Source organism: Stigmatopora argus, chromosome 18 (assembly GCF_051989625.1).
Source record: "Stigmatopora argus isolate UIUO_Sarg chromosome 18, RoL_Sarg_1.0, whole genome shotgun sequence".
Taxonomy (NCBI): domain Eukaryota; kingdom Metazoa; phylum Chordata; class Actinopteri; order Syngnathiformes; family Syngnathidae; genus Stigmatopora; species Stigmatopora argus.
Genome location: NC_135404.1, coordinates 4,499,301 through 4,515,054, shown reverse-complemented (window position 1 = coordinate 4,515,054; position 15,754 = coordinate 4,499,301). Strand labels below are relative to the sequence as shown.

The 15,754-nt window shown below is 44.8% G+C and overlaps 2 protein-coding genes across 3 annotated transcripts in view; one reads left to right on the top strand and one right to left on the bottom strand.

Moving 5' to 3' along the window:
• LOC144092932 (uncharacterized) overlaps positions 1–15,754 on the bottom strand; it is a 47,321-nt gene that overhangs the window by 23,251 nt on the left and 8,316 nt on the right. The window lies entirely within an intron of this gene.
• Positions 747–10,350, top strand: LOC144092933 (triple functional domain protein-like). 2 transcript variants are annotated; one of them, XM_077626108.1, is made up of 9 exons: positions 747–887; positions 1,830–2,017; positions 2,180–2,329; positions 3,126–3,231; positions 3,422–3,537; positions 3,615–3,737; positions 3,812–3,973; positions 4,519–4,616; positions 4,748–5,097. In XM_077626108.1, exons 1-9 carry the CDS (start codon positions 776–778, stop codon positions 4,782–4,784), a joined length of 1,092 nt encoding a protein of 363 aa, XP_077482234.1. In that variant the 5' UTR covers positions 747–775; the 3' UTR covers positions 4,785–5,097. The 2 variants fall into 2 exon arrangements, with proteins under 2 accessions (XP_077482234.1, XP_077482233.1); XM_077626107.1 differs by lacking the exons at positions 4,519–4,616; positions 4,748–5,097 and adding an exon at positions 10,073–10,350 and having other exon boundaries at positions 3,812–3,959.

Genomic DNA, 15,754 nt, shown 5'->3' with positions numbered 1-15,754 from the left:
CTCGGTCCCGCCTCCTCAGGATCTGACCAATAGGATAATCGGAAACTCAAGTTAAACGTACAGTACATATTTACCTTTGATAGATGAAAGAGCATCCTATCTAAAATAATCTTGTGGAGTAATTCAAAAAATAACTGAATTTCAGTTTCCTTTCGTTGGATAGAGCCGAAAAGTACGTATTGCATTCACCTTAAAAAGAAAATCAGCCCGGACCGTTTTTCAAATGTATTTATTTTGGTTTTGTTGTTTTTTAATTATTTTTTGAAAACTCAGTTATTCGAGTTAGTTTTTTTTTTTAATTACGTTTTGGAATTAATTATTTTTCGAAAAAAATATTTTCTGGGGTGGTTCTTTTATTTATTTTTTCTTCCTTTTTTCTCAGCCTGATCGCCAGTGGAAACAAAATTATAAAATTATTAATCATAAAACAACCCTAGACATAAAATAATCAGAAAATGCACTTGTACAAAAATATTAAAAACAACCCCAAGAGTAAATTCATTTGAAAAACGGTCAAGACATTATTATTTTTAAGGTGAATTCAATACACTTTTGTACTTTTGGTTTCTATCAAACAGCAGTAAACTAAAATTCAGTTATTTTTTGAATTGCTCAACAAGATTCTTTTAGGTATGATGCTCTTTCATCTCTATGAGCTCCTAAGGGGCGGGGCCAAGATAGAATAGGAGATCACAGATGTGACGTCACTGGGCTGCTCTTTCATGCCATCTGCGTTTATATGTACAGATTCCAACCCAAGAATGAAATCAGTCAGATGCTGCAAGTGAGCTCACCAGGTTATTCGGAAGAAACGACCAGGAAAAAGAAATCAACCATGGAGCACCTCGGATCTGAAGTTGCTGCAAAGCCCGAAATGCTGCTGCAAGGTAATTATATTATATTCTAACGTTCAATGCTACTTTCCTTTCCAAGCGAAAGAGGGATGCAGAACGGAAAACGATTATACATGGTGTAATATATTGATAATGATAGTTGCCTCGGGTTATGGAAGAGTGTTTAACCACGCCACCTGGAGCCGTGGGGTAGCACAGCGTAACCCGGACGTAGTAGTGTTGTGTGTCCGGTTTGTGTGTGTGTGTGTGTGTTGTTGGAGAGTTGGCAATAAAGAGCTACACGTGTTTTACCCTGGGCTCCGCCGTCTATTGCTGTTATGGATATATTAACAGTTATGTAAACTGCAAAGTTATTACACATGGATTGGGTGCTTCATATCATGTTCGATTTAAGTTGTGCTAAATTGCGGAAAAGTAGTAACAATTTCATGATAAACTTATGACGTAATTTGAAGGATTTTTTAACTCGTTTTCATCATCTTCATGATTTGGAGTCGCGGCAGTTATGCTTAACTGAAATGCATGATTCTGTTTTGTCGAGTCGAAAGAAGCATTTGCAAAAAGAGATTACACTGCATTGTCGTTGCATTACAATTTAATATGCACTAATATTTTCTTCCTTCTTTGATGTGAGTTTCTTACCGGCGCTTGTGCATTTTTTTTTGCAGTTAGTTTAAATCCCAACTTCAGAACGTGAACGTCATTGTTGTCTATGTAGCAATTAAACTGCTCCATTGGTATGCAAAATGTGAAAGATGTTTATTGTGGTATAAGCAATCGTTTTAGTATTATTAATCGTTATTTTCATAGCAAAGGGAGGGATAAGTGAAGATACCTTAGTCAAAAGTAATCCTCTAATTTCTTAAGTTAATGTTCTTCGTTATCTTTCATAACATTACAGTTAGGAATCACTGCTTACTCAAATTACTTTGTGTCCATCATTTATTTATTTTTTGTTCTATTTTCTGTCCATAGAGTACCAACCAGAGCTTCCTGGTGGTTCCGCAGAAGGCCGGGGGTCTCTACCATGGGAGACCCCTTTAAACTTGTTAAGAGAGTGTGCTGAGAGCACAGCAAGCAACTGGATTCAGCTCTTGCGCAAAACAGATGATAAAAGGAAGCTGGTCCTCACTTCTGTGGCCTTCTACAAGACATCAACACAGGTCAGAAAAATTTGAAATGTATTTACAACTGAATCGTGCACAGATAGCTATCCACATTTTAATACATTTTGAAAAAGTGTTTATCCCTTAACTGGTTAGATAATGGGACGTAAAAGCTACACTCCCATGATACTCATGATCATTCTTATTTCCATCTTGCAGGTGCGCCGTATGTTGGAAAACCTGGAGGAGGAGTATAAGAGGGAGGATGACTGGTGCAAAGCAGGAAATGCATTTGATTCCAACTCTCAGATGGATCATCTGACCTGCATGAGCGGTAAACACCTGACGCAGAAGGACGTTTTCCTTAAGGTATAACATACATGTATCTACAAATACATATACAGTGATCCCTCACTATAACGCGGTTTACTTTTCACGGATTCGCTACTTCACGGATTTGCATCGTTCATTGTGTTCTGAATTCTGATTGGCTAAAAAGTCACTCCGCTTCTTCTCTATCTGTGCGTCAATAACGTTGCAGTTTAATATGTACACGTACGTAAAACAGCTTGCCAAATTTACATTACGTGCGTGCAAATTCTCTTGCAATTTCGAGATTCTCTAAAACCCGTAATGCTGACAAAACGCTCTGAAGCTACAAAAGCCCCTGCGGCAGGGCTCGAAACGCAGCGGAAGATGCTATCTATCGCAGATGAAGTTAAACTTTTGGACATGCTAAGGGAAGGTAAAAGCTATACGGCTGTAGTTCGGCATTACGAAATTAATGAATCTTCCTTCTGGCTTTTTTTCACATTGATAATTAAAATTATGATTTGATAGTGCAGTACAGAAGTTATTTGTTGAAAAAAATGTTTCTAAAGTACAGTACTTTGTGAAACAAATGAGTGAGCCTGTAAATTGGTTTGTTCTTTGTTGTATGTATAATAGAGTATTTAATTGTATCATAATATTTTTTGAAAAATTAAAAAAAATGATTCTACTTCATGGATTTTGCCTATCACGGGTTCTTTTTGGAATGTAACCCCAGCGAAAAACAAGGGTATACTGTATATATCCTATACACGTGATAAATGACACCATGGAAGTTGTAAGCAGGATTCCTTTGTTACATTTCTAATCGCAGATTTTGCTCTCTGTCATTCAGGCATGCACTCTGGCCAGAGGAATTGCTGACACCCTCCACCAGTACATGGAGAGGAACAGTGCTTCCATGGGGATTATGAGTCCTGATGAAGAGCAGTGTGTTACAGGTCAGTTTGGAGAATAAAATCAAATGAACTGGAGTAATCTATAGCCTACAGCAAGGTATGCTAACGTTTACATTTTCGCTAATTCTCTAAGGATGACACCTCAAAGAGCTTGCCAAAGATGCACTTTTATGTTTCTTTTCTTTTCTAACACAATAAATCGGTAACAGTGTTGTTATTTCTTTTTTCAAAGACATCTGCAATGACCTGAGAGAGAGAGAAAACCGTGTCCTCAACCTCTGGGCCATTAAGAAGCAGCGACTCGAACAGTGTCAGCAATATGTGGCGTTTGAACGCCGGGCTAAAGAGGTGATGGTTGGAAAACTTAGAAAAAATTGTGTCTCGCTGTGTCTTTGCCAAAACGTAACAAATTTGTTTGTCTTTAGGCACAGGAGAATCTGAAAGTCACATTAGAGCTTTACCTGTCCATACAATGCCCCGCTGGCTTAAGTTTCCACTACAGGCTGGAAGTGTTGAAGGAGCTGGAGGACTTTGACATCATTTCCAAGGTAGGTTTTGTTTTACACCCTCATCTAAGGGTTTGGATGCAACCGTGCAAAAACTTTTGTTGGCTCCCCTGCAGCGAATGGAAGACGGCGTGAAGCTACTCATCCAACTAGGAGACAGTTACTGCAGAAAAGGTCACAGCCATGCCAGCGCCATCAATGAATGTGTGATGGCAGTTGACAAATGCTACCAGGACTTCACCCTGGAAATGGCGGCGCACCGCTGCAGCGTAGAGAAAGTAAGTCGGATTTTGACAATGTTAGCAGCTTTCTTGCTTGTTTCACAGTTTCAAACCCACATTTTCGAATTTTGTATTCTACGGTGCACTTTAATCGGAGCACTCGTAAAATAATTGCACTTTTTTCAATCATTATTCATCATGACATTCATCTAAACTCATACAGTAAATGCCGCATTTTTAGGAATATAAATTGTCCCTGAGTATAAGTGCACAATAGAAAGAAATAATATATATAAGACGCAATGGAGTATATGTCACATTTTTGGGAGGGCAGTATTTTATCACAACCCAAGAATAAACATAAGTTATAGTAACAATAGTAAAATGAGATTAATAGGTTAAATTGGCATCTGTTAACATAACAGCTTTCAGATAACAATAGCGTTAAAAAAACAACAGCAGTCGGAGGTCCGAGAGAAAAACAAACATTACAAGTCACATTTGACTAGTCATCAAAGACCCAGCATGAAAATGAATAAAATGCAACTTAGAATCTGGAAAATACGGTAAATTAAGATCGTTCTCTTTCTATCGTTTGTCAGAATGTTGAACCGGATATGATCCCTGCCTCATGGCACAGCAAAACAGGGGATGACATCCATAAACTCAGCAAGAAGAAAAAGTCTCCACTCAGAAAAAGGTATGCAACTCACTCTTCCATTTGTGAATTTAATTTTGTGTTTCAATAGACCAGGTTCTCTCTTACTAGAATGCTTAGAGTAGAGTCTAAGTCGGTCAAACTAAGTAGAGTTGTCGTGTTGTTTTCTGTAGGCTGCACTTGCACAAGTGGCTCATGAGATGCATGTAATGGCTGAAGCATCAGTCAGCAATAAGGCTGACTACTTGGACCCAAAGCACAAGATGAAATTAGAAACGCTCAGACAACAACACCACAATGCTGTGGTGTGGAGGATCCCACTGGGGTGACCTGGTGTCCATGATGGACAATTGTAAAAATCCAAAAACTGTATAGCTGTATAGTATCCTTACAAAAATCAAACTTTAAGTGATATTTCAATGAATATTCATATATTATTTTCCTGTAAATAGTTATTTTTCTATATGAAACTCCATGTGTTCAGAATATTTTTGGACAATAAAGCAATTGCATATTTTTGGAACCTTGTCTCCTCCTTCACTCTATGAAAAATCAACCTATGCACATTGTTGCTTTCATTTAATTCCCTGATGTAAATCTCAGGGTAGCATTGTCCGGCTCGTGCAAAAACAAGAACAGCCAGCCTGGCGGTCAAGTGGTAAGCGCAGGACAATAAAGCAATTGCATATTTTTGGAACCTTGTCTCCTCCTTCACTCTATGAAAAATCAACCTATGCACATTGTTGCTTTCATTTAATTCCCTGATGTAAATCTCAGGGTAGCATTGTCCGGCTCGTGCAAAAAAACAAGAACAGCCAGCCTGGCGGTCAAGTGGTAAGCGCATCGGCCTTGGGAGACAACAGTTGGAACCTTCACGAGGTGTCTCCCGAGAGGCCGCCCGCCGCGGCCTGCGAATCCAACACAACCACCCAGAGATGCCACCCAGGAACATGGCGCCCTATGTTTTTCATCCAGCCGGAGACGTCCGCCCTGCCCCACACCTCCGGTTACTCCTCCTAAGGGCAGGCGACGTCGAGGAGAACCCGGGACCTACCTGCCCGGGATGCTCTAAGACGATCCGTCGTGACTTCACCCCACTGGTCTGCAACGCTTGCCGACGAAATTTCCACAGGACCTGTAGCGGCCTGACCCGAACCCAGATAAAGAGTCATCAAGGCTTTCTCTGCGGATCCTGTTCCGGAAATGCCGTCGTGCCGTCACTTCCGCGCACAGCCTACGTGGGACCGAAAGAAAAATGCTGTGTCTGCAAAATCTCCTTCTCCCCTACCATCTCCCCCATCCCCTGCTCGAACTGCCCCAACAAATCCCACCGCTCTTGCTCTGGACTACCTCGCTCCCAAATTAATGCAAACTGGCTATGCCCGACCTGCTCACCACCCCCGACACAACAATCCTCCACACACCAAACAGCCATAACAACACACCAACCTATAAACGCAAACTGCCCCACCTGTTATAACAAATTAATCGTTTCACGCTCTCCCCTGACATGTAGATCCTGCAAACGTGGATTCCACCTCAAATGTGCCCCTGAAACCAGACACGCTTTAACCATACTTCGCAGGAACAATAACTGGTGCTGCCAGAGCTGTCTGAACCTGAAACCCTCCCACCCTCAACAACCCACAGATAGGATTGCCGATCTACCGGAGGCACGGAAAGCCGGTCTCACCATCCTTCAATGGAACTGTGACTACCTGGCGACCAAGACTACCGAACTGAAAGAGGTGACGGCACGTCTAAAAATTGACCTCCTCCTCCTCCAGGAAACAAAACTGGGACTCGAAGACCCGACGCCTCAGCTCGACGGTTATAACGTGATTCGCCAAGACCGTGAGGGCTCAGGCACAAAACAGCGACGAGGCGGGGGTCTCCTTGTCTACCTGAGATGCGGCATCCCCTACTCCATCCTTCCAGCGTCCCTATCAGGCCCCCTCGAACTCCAGCATATCCACATTCCCATCGCCCGCAGGCGGCACCTCTCACTGGTCAACGCCTACATCCCCCCGGCGACATCGGATTATTGTCCTGCCCCCCAAGATTTCTCCTGGTTAAACTCGCTCCCCACGGAGCATGGCCTGATCTGCGGGGATTTCAACGCGCACCACCCGACCTGGGATATACTTGCCAAGACAGATCCCAGGGGTAACGCAATCCATCAATGGGTCGATGACCATGACCTAACTCTCCTTAATGACGGCGTGTGGACACGGACTGCCAGATACCAACAAGGAGCAGGCATGAGTGCCCCCGACCTAACGATCACTGACCCCACCACGGCCGAACATCTGCAATGGGAACCCATCGACGAGATGACCTCTGACCACAGACCGATTCTGATTAGGTGGAACCGTGCTCTCCGTGTCGAATGCCAACAAAGAAGAGTATGACCCAACTTCTCGAAAGCTGACTGGAAGAGGTATCGTACCATCCTCATGGATTGCCTACCCGTAATCTCCGCAGCAGCCACAGCCCCGGAAAAACTCTCCCTCCTAGTGCAACACATGAAAGAGGCAGCAGCACTTACAATACCGGTCAAAGTTATCCGCCAGAAGGAGCTCCCATGGTTGACACAGGACCTGAAGGACCTCATCCGCGAAAGGAATCGACTACGTCGAGACCTCCAACAAAATAGGAAAGAATGGATAGCACTCTGTCAACAGATCAAACAAAAAACCACTGAAGCGAAAAGGAACGCATGGCGCTTACACCTCACCAAGATTGCCGAGACAAGATCTACGGGACAAGCCTGGTCCTTAGTAAAATCCCTCTCAGGCACCAAAACACAACAATCTGGCGAGTCCCTGGTCTACAAGAACAAGGAGTACGTGAGTGACCGAGCCAAAGCAACAGCATTTATCAGGGAATATGCCTCGGTCAGCGGACGCAAGAGTGACAAGCGGAGCAGACGAGCAGTGCGTTCTCTACGTACAGCTACCCGCAGACTGCTCGGCTCACCGCGACAAGTCCTCGAGCTCCCGTTCACCGATGCTGAACTGCAGACAGCGCTGTCCCAACTTAAAGCGGGTAAGGCAGCTGGACCCGACGACATAGCCCCGGACCTTCTAAAAAATCTTCCGGCAAACATCCTTCCCGAACTACTCCATATCGTCAACACCAGCTGGCTAGAGGGCTGGTGTCCACAAGCTTGGCGAGTGGCCACCATCATCCCTTTCCTCAAAAAAGGGAAGTCACCAAAGGACGTTGGGAACTACAGACCCATCGCCCTCACCTCTACGCTTAGCAAAACAATGGAAAGGCTCATCGTGAACCGTCTCGCCTGGTGGTTGGAAGATAAACAGCTTCTCAGCCACTGGCAAGCCGGTTTTCGAAAGGGAAGAAGCACGACGGACCAGGCCCTGCGACTGTCGCAGTTCATCTCTGATGGCTTCCAGTCGACTCAACGGCAACGCACGCTTGCAACATTCTTTGACTTCAGCAAGGCATTCGACCAGGTATGGAGAACAGGTCTCTTACAAAAAATGGCAGACCTGGGGGTCCCCTACCGCTTCATCAGATGGATCGCCAACTGGCTCACAAATCGCACAGCCAGGGTCAGGATCAACAATACCACCGGCAGGAGCAGAACCTTCAAAGAAGGGCTCCCCCAAGGCTCGGTCCTGTCACCCCTCTTATTCATCATCTACATTAATGACCTCCTCGACAAGTTCAACGACTCCACCCTGGTCAGCGCCTATGCAGACGATTTGGCTCTTGCTTGTCGGGGTAGGAACAAAGAGGAAGTGGAAAGCAGACTTCAAGCGGAGGTTGAAAAAGTCTGGAGGTGGAGTTCCGAGGCACACCTAAACCTTAACACCACCAAGTGTGAGGCGTCATTTTTTAGCCTGGACTCAGCTGAGGCCAAATGGCAACCAAAGATCTTAATAAATGGCGCCACCCTCAAGCATAACCCCACCCCCACTTTTCTTGGCGTATCTTTTGACCGACAACTCACGTTTGCAGAGCAAGCGAAAAAAGTCCGCCAAACCATGTCCAAAAGAACGAACCTCCTCCGCAAACTCAGTGGCACATCCTGGGGTTGGCAACCAAACGACCTTAGAACAGTGTATATTGCCACCCAGAGAAGTCTTGCGGAGTACGCAGCACCGGCATGGGCCCCCTGGCTGGCCCAAACTCACCTCAAATCCCTTGAAACCGCCCAACTGGAAGCAGCCCGCGCCATAACTCACCACCTCAGGTCTACCCCCACCGAAGCAGTCCTACATGAGGCACATCTCACACCCCTCTCATCCCGCCTCAAGTTACAAGCACTTCTTAAGGCGGATGCCTGGAACCAGCTGCCTCCTTCTGATCCCCGACACCGCCTCCTCCATGAAAACGTTAAAATGCGTTTGCAAAAGAAGCCAGACTGGCGATCATCGACCCTTCCCCGTCTTACCGCTCTCGAACTCCATACCCCTTGCACATACTCTTCCCATCCCTGCCCACCCTGGCTATTACCCCCCCCCCCCCATCCAAACCGCCTTTACCGCAGTCTCTAAACACATACCGACCATCACCCAAAGAGATAAGGCAGAAGAGCTCATCAGAAGCATGGGTAAACCGGACCTACAGATCTTCACAGATGGATCCACCAAAGAAGGCACTGCGGACGGTGGTGCAGGTTTTGTCGTCATTAAGGAGAGTGCAATCATCCACCAATGGCATGGTGCCACTGGCAGCCGCAGCAGCTCCTACCACTCTGAAAAAGTGGCACTGACCGAGGCACTCTCCTGGCTGAGGGAAACAGCAGACTGGCAGACATCAATTATCCTCAGTGACTGCAAATCGCTGGTCCAAGCTATGGGAAACCCCCATACGCAAGACCCCGTCATTCGGAGACTTCAGGGTGACATCGCCCTTTTCCCTCCGCCTAAGCGACTGCAGCTACTGTGGATCCCGGGCCACTGCAACATATGCGGAAACGACCTGGCTGATGCCCTAGCTAAACTTGGCTCGTTAGATGACCAAACCAATACCCCCCCGGACGCAGCCACAAGACGTGCCATCATCCAACGTGAAGATCGCTCCCCCCCCCTCTCCCACCCCCGCCTTTTGCAGACCTACACTACAAAAGTCACAGAGGAAGAACTTGCCCTACCGAAAGGAGACCGCACAGACCTGATTCGTTTCCGCAGTGGACACCACCCCCTGCTCCGCCGTTGGCTCCACCTTGTGGGGAAATCCAACTCGGATCGCTGCCGCCTGTGCGACGAGGAAACAGAGTCGTCTGAACACTTATGGCTCCGCTGCCCGGCCTTAATGACCGAACGCTACCATCGCGGCTTGGGCAACTCCCTGGATGAACTTATCCGTGTTCCAGTGGCAGCTCTAGCGCTGCTGAGGGTAATCCTCAGGCGCCTGAGGTGAAAAAAGAAGAAGAAGAAGCGCATCGGCCTCACATTTATGCGGTTGAGAGTTCGATCCCAGGTCAGTCCTGACTGTGTGGAGTTTGTGTTGCGCGGGTTTTCTCCGGTTCTCCTCCCTCATCCAAAAAAACATGCAGGATACGTTGGTTGAACACTCTAAATTGCCCCTAACTATGAATGTGAGTGAATGCTTGTCTGGCTCTCTGTGTCCTGTGATTGGCTGCCCACTGGTTCAGGAGGTCCCCCACCTGGGGCCCATAGTTAGCTGGGATAGGCTCCAGCACCCCTTGTGACCCTCGAGAAGATAAGCGGTACATAAAATGAATAAATGAAGGAACAAGTGATCACGGAAAGTAGTAGCCCCTTTGCATCTCCCATCGTAGCAGTATGAAAAAAAGATGGCAGTACCCGCATGGCAGTTGACTACCGGCAATTGGATAGTAATACAGTAATATGACTTGACATACGAGTGTCCCAACATATGAGAAATTTGAGATACGAGAAAAATTCAGAGTAAGTGCTTATGAAAACAGCATCGCTCAGTCTTTCTCGCTGCATTTCCCTTGCATAAAGATATCTACGAGCACCGGGCCGGTACGGGTTGCATTTTTTACTGTAGATAGCGTGACCGAGTCAATAATCTGCAAAAAAAACCTGCAGAATCGACATAGCCTTGAAAGCAAAGCAAGCATCTGAAAAAAAAAACTTCAAAGCGAGCCATGGCTGGTTTGGTAATTTTAAAAAACGAACTGGCAGCAAGTTGTGACTCAAAAACCCCAGTGGAATACATTAACATCTTTCCCTCGGTTATTGCACAAGACGGTTGTAATTTAGTGTAATGTAACTGTGGTGTATTCCAACCTATTAGGGATAATTTTGTTCGGCGTGACAGGTTCGTGAGTGGAATCAAAAATGAAATGTGCCAAAGAAGATTGCTTTCTGAGGATGGACTCACATTTGCAAAAGCTTTTGAAATTGCACTTAATATGGAGACTGCTGACCGAGACACACGACAGCTAAGAGGAGGTGATGGGGAACTTGTCGGCACGGGAGCATTTCACAAGGTAAAGACAGACAAAACTAAAGCATGCTACAGATGTAAGGACAAAAATCACAATGCCAATGAATGCTATTTCAAAGAATCAAAGTGTCACAACTGTGGGAAAATAGGACACCTGAGGAAGGCACGTCGCACAAAAACACAGCAGTCCCAAAATGCACCTCCGAGCAGGAAGTTTCAGATCAAAGACACAAAATATTTGATTGCAAATGTAGAGGCAGAACAAGAAGAGTTTGCCATCATGAGAGTCAGTAGTGATAATGATGAGCTATACAGGGCCACATTCACTATTGATGGGGTGTCTCTTGACATGGAAATAGACACTGGAGCAGCAAGAAGTGTCATTTCACAAGCAACCTGTAGCAAAATGTTGCCCATTTGCCTTTACAGCCCGCAAAGGTGAAGCTTAAAGCTTACAATGGGGGAGCATTCAGGTTTCGGGACAGTCTATGGCCAAAGTAAAATATGAGGATCAAGAAGTGGAAATGCCATTGTTAGTCGTGAAGGGAAAGGGAGCATCAATGCGGTTGTGTGGACACTACAGAGTGTCAGTGAACCAAGCCATCGAGACAGACATGTACCCGCTGCCACGTCTGGAAGAGCTACTGGCGACCCTCAGTGGAGTTAAAATATTTTCCAAAATAGGTCTCGCCGCAGCATATCAGCAGGTGTTGTTAGATGATGAATCAAAAAAGTACACCACTATCAACACATACAAGGGACTGTTTGTCTACAATAGGCTTCCTTTTGGTATCAGCTCTGCCCCTCCATTTTCCAGCGCATTATGGAGAATATTATGAAAGATTTACCAGTGGTCGTCTACTTGGATGATTTGCTCATCACCGGGCGCTCCAAAGAGGAACACAACTGCAACTTGGGAAAGGTGCTGAAACGTCTGCAAGAAAATGGTCTGCGAGTAAAATGCTCAAAGTGTGAATTTGACAAGGAACAAATTGAATATCTGGGACACGTTTTGGACCAGCATGGCATCCACCCAGCAAAACAAAAGGTCAGAGCCATACAGGAAGCACCAGCTCCAACTAATGTAAAAGAGTTACAAGCGTTTTTGGGACTTGTTAACTATTATGGCAAATTTGTGTTAGTAGTAGCCTGCTATTGATTTTCCCGACTCTCGTTTGTCCCTCCTGCCTTGCCGTTGAGTTCGCGCAGATGCGCGTGTTTTGAAATTAGTCCCTGATGTGTCTATTTAAACGCCACTGAGTTTAATGTCATTGTCGGATCGTCTGCCTAAGTTCCCTTACCATGCATCCACGTAACCTTGTTGCTCGATTCCACGTTTTCCTTAGTCCGGTTTGGTTTCAAGTTTTGTTTCCCAAGTCCTTGTTATTTTGTAAGGTCCCTCCTAAGTTATTAAAGTTTTGGTTATGAGCACAATTTGCCTCGCCCTCACCTGCTTCCCCACGAATGGGTCCTAATCCCTCCTACCTCGCCTTGACGTCTCCCGTGGACGTAACAATTTGTTCCAATGCAAAGCACAGTACTTGCTCCTCTGCACAGGTTACTTAGAGAAAGTTTTAACTGGAAATGGACTACTAAAGAGCAGGCAATATTTGTGAAGTGTAAAAGACTTTTAACAAGTCATCAGGTATTGGCACATTACGATTCAAGCCTACCCCTCACATTAACATGTGATGCCTCTTCATATGGCATAGGGGCAGTCATTCAACACACCATGTCAAATGGGGAGGAGAGGCCCATAGCCTACGCTTCACGCACGCTGTCCCCAGCAGAAAGAAAATATTCACTAATTGAGAAGGAGGCTTTGGGGCTCATCTATGGGGTCAAGAAGTTCCATCAGTATTTATGGGGGAGACATTTCCCTCTTGCAACTGACCACCGCTCCCTGCTGACACTTTTTGGTGAACATAAGAGTCTTCCTATACTGGCAGCTGCACACATTCAGAGATGGGCAAAAATACTGGCAGCATACGACTATCACATTGTGGACAAAAAATCTACAGAGCACAGCAACGCCGATGGACTGTCACGCTGTCCATTACCAGAGACAAGTGATGTTGGGACTATGGTGAGTTCAGAGAGGGTACACGCATTGCTTAGAGAGTACCGTAATTACTCGAATATAACGCGCACTCGAAAATAACACGCAGGTAATTTTGGGCCAAAAAAATCTGGAAAAACGCAGTACTCGAATATAGTGCGCACCTAAAATTTCCCGCTGACGAAAATCAGAAATCTTATCTTTTTTTCTTCGTTTCACGATTGTTTTGTTCAAACAAATTTATTCATTAGAATCCTTCAAATGAAGAGTTCCTCTCTCTCTTTGTCTGTCCTCTCATACATCTCTTCGTTGAGAATCCTATCAACGTCCACGCTTCCTTCATCCACTTCCTCTTCCTCCCACAACACATCATCCGATTGGCTTTACGAGATGACGTAAAATCCGTGCGTCAAAGTGAGTTTGACAATGCTTTTTTCGATCGAAAATTTGTAATTTATTTTAGTTATTGATTATAACACTGAACTGAGAGAGGGTGAACTGAGACGGGTACGAGGCTAGAGGGGGGCAGTGGTGGTCTCGGCTTTACGAGATGACGTAAAATCCGTGCGTCGGCTTCACGAGATGACGTAAAATCCGTGCGTCGGCTCTACGAGATGACGTAAAATCCGTGCGTCAAAGTGAGTTTGACAATGCTTTTTTCGATCGAAAATTTGTAATTTATTTTATTCAATTCAATTTCAATTCAATTTATTTGGCAAGAAAAAGCACCAGGCTAAGGGCCATGTAACAAGACACAAAAAAAAAAAAAAAAAAAAAAAAAATTAAAAAAAATAATTAGTTATTGATTATAACACGCACCCCCAACTATTGGAATTAATTATATAGCAAAAATCTGCGTGTTATATTCGAGTAATTACGGTACTTCAAGGAAGCGCCACTCAACGCTACACAAATGGCACGGGCAACACACACTGACTCTGATTTGTCTCGAGTTTTCAAACATGTCATGCAAGGTTGGCCAGCCCACACAGAGGAGGAGTTAAAGGTGTACTATACTAAAAGACATGAGCTTTCCACGGAGCAAGACTGCGTTTTGTGGGGAACTAGAGTCGTCATATCTACAAAAATTAGAAATGTAGTGTTAAAAGATATCCACTCCGGACACCAAAGGATTGTGAAGTCAAAGGCTCTAGCTCGCAAATACACTTGGTGGCCCAATCTGGATTCGGACATTGAAAAGATCTGCAAAGAATGTGGAATATGTCAATTCGAGCAGAAAATGCCACAACATGTACCACTTCATCCATGGGAATTCCCTGGTGAGGCCTGGAAGAGGCTGCACATAGATTTTGCAGGCCCCTTCCTCAACAGCATGTTCATGGTGGTTGTGGATTCATACACCAAGTGGTTGGAAGTCTATCGCATGTCACAGATAACAACACAAGCAACAGTGACAATGCTGAAAAGACTGTTTGCTTCATATGGACTTCCTGAGCAAATTGTGACTTACAACTGCTAATGCAACAACCTTCACGTCTGAAGAGTTTCAAAACTTCGTGATAAAGAATGGCATCAGGCATACAACGAGTGCACCAGGGCACCCAGCAACAAACGGCTTGGCAGAGAGATATGTCCAAACATTCAAGACCGGAATGAAAAAACTTGCCAGCCTGCCCTGCAGCATCGAGGACAAACTTTCACTATTTCTGCTACAGTACTGGACCACTCCCAACTGCACCGCGGGTCAGTCTCCAACGGATTTATTTCTCCACCAACATGTCTGCACCTGGCTGGACTTCCTGAAGCCTAGCATCAGAGAGACGGTTCGCAGAAAGCAGTGTCAACAAAAAGACCACCATGACTTCTCGGCAGAGGATCGCACTTTCAACAAGGACGAACTTGTATATCTCCGTAATACAGCAGGAGGAGGTAACAAATGGATCCCTGGACAAGTGGATAAAGAAACAGGACCTGTGTCGTATCAAGCCAAAGAAAGAGACTCTGACACTGTGCATCGGCGTCATGTAGATCAGCTGCGTGCCAGAGCTTAACCTGCAATGACTGAAATAGACACTGAGACATCTTAACCCGATGCACACTCTGAACGTGATGAAGTGAACACACCCAAGGTCACTGGGGATGTACCAGTGTATCCATCGGTTCCGTCTGACCCGCCTTTACTGAGACGCTCAGACCGTGTTTGTAAAAAACCAAGCAGATATCTGAATAGCTAAGTAAATATACATGCTGCTGTTCATATTGTTGTTTGCATACCTACTTGTTTTTTTGTTTTAAAAAAGTACTTTGTTATGAGGGAAACGGGTTATTTTGAAAAAAATACTGCTTTAAATTTAAGAGAGGGATGATGTGGTGTGTTCCAACCTTTTACGCGCATGCGTACTTTTGGTGTCTGTACTGTTGCATTCTCGGTTCTAAGTAAAAGACGTAAACGGATGACTGTGACATTTGTTATGATTTGATGGTTTTATACATTAATATATTTTATGATAATGAACCAACCATAACTATGTTTGTTATTACATTTATTTTTAGCAACCAATCATTCCCATTTTAACCAGGTGTCTGATTCAGGTGATTATCCCTGATCACCAGAGGGATTTTTAAAATTATTTTGTTATTCCAATTGTCATTAAAATCAAGAGACGGATTTAAGAACAGAATTTGCGAATAGAAGAAGCCGGCCTAGCTGTTTATTTCAGCACCCACAAAAAATAGCTCTCTTCCACAG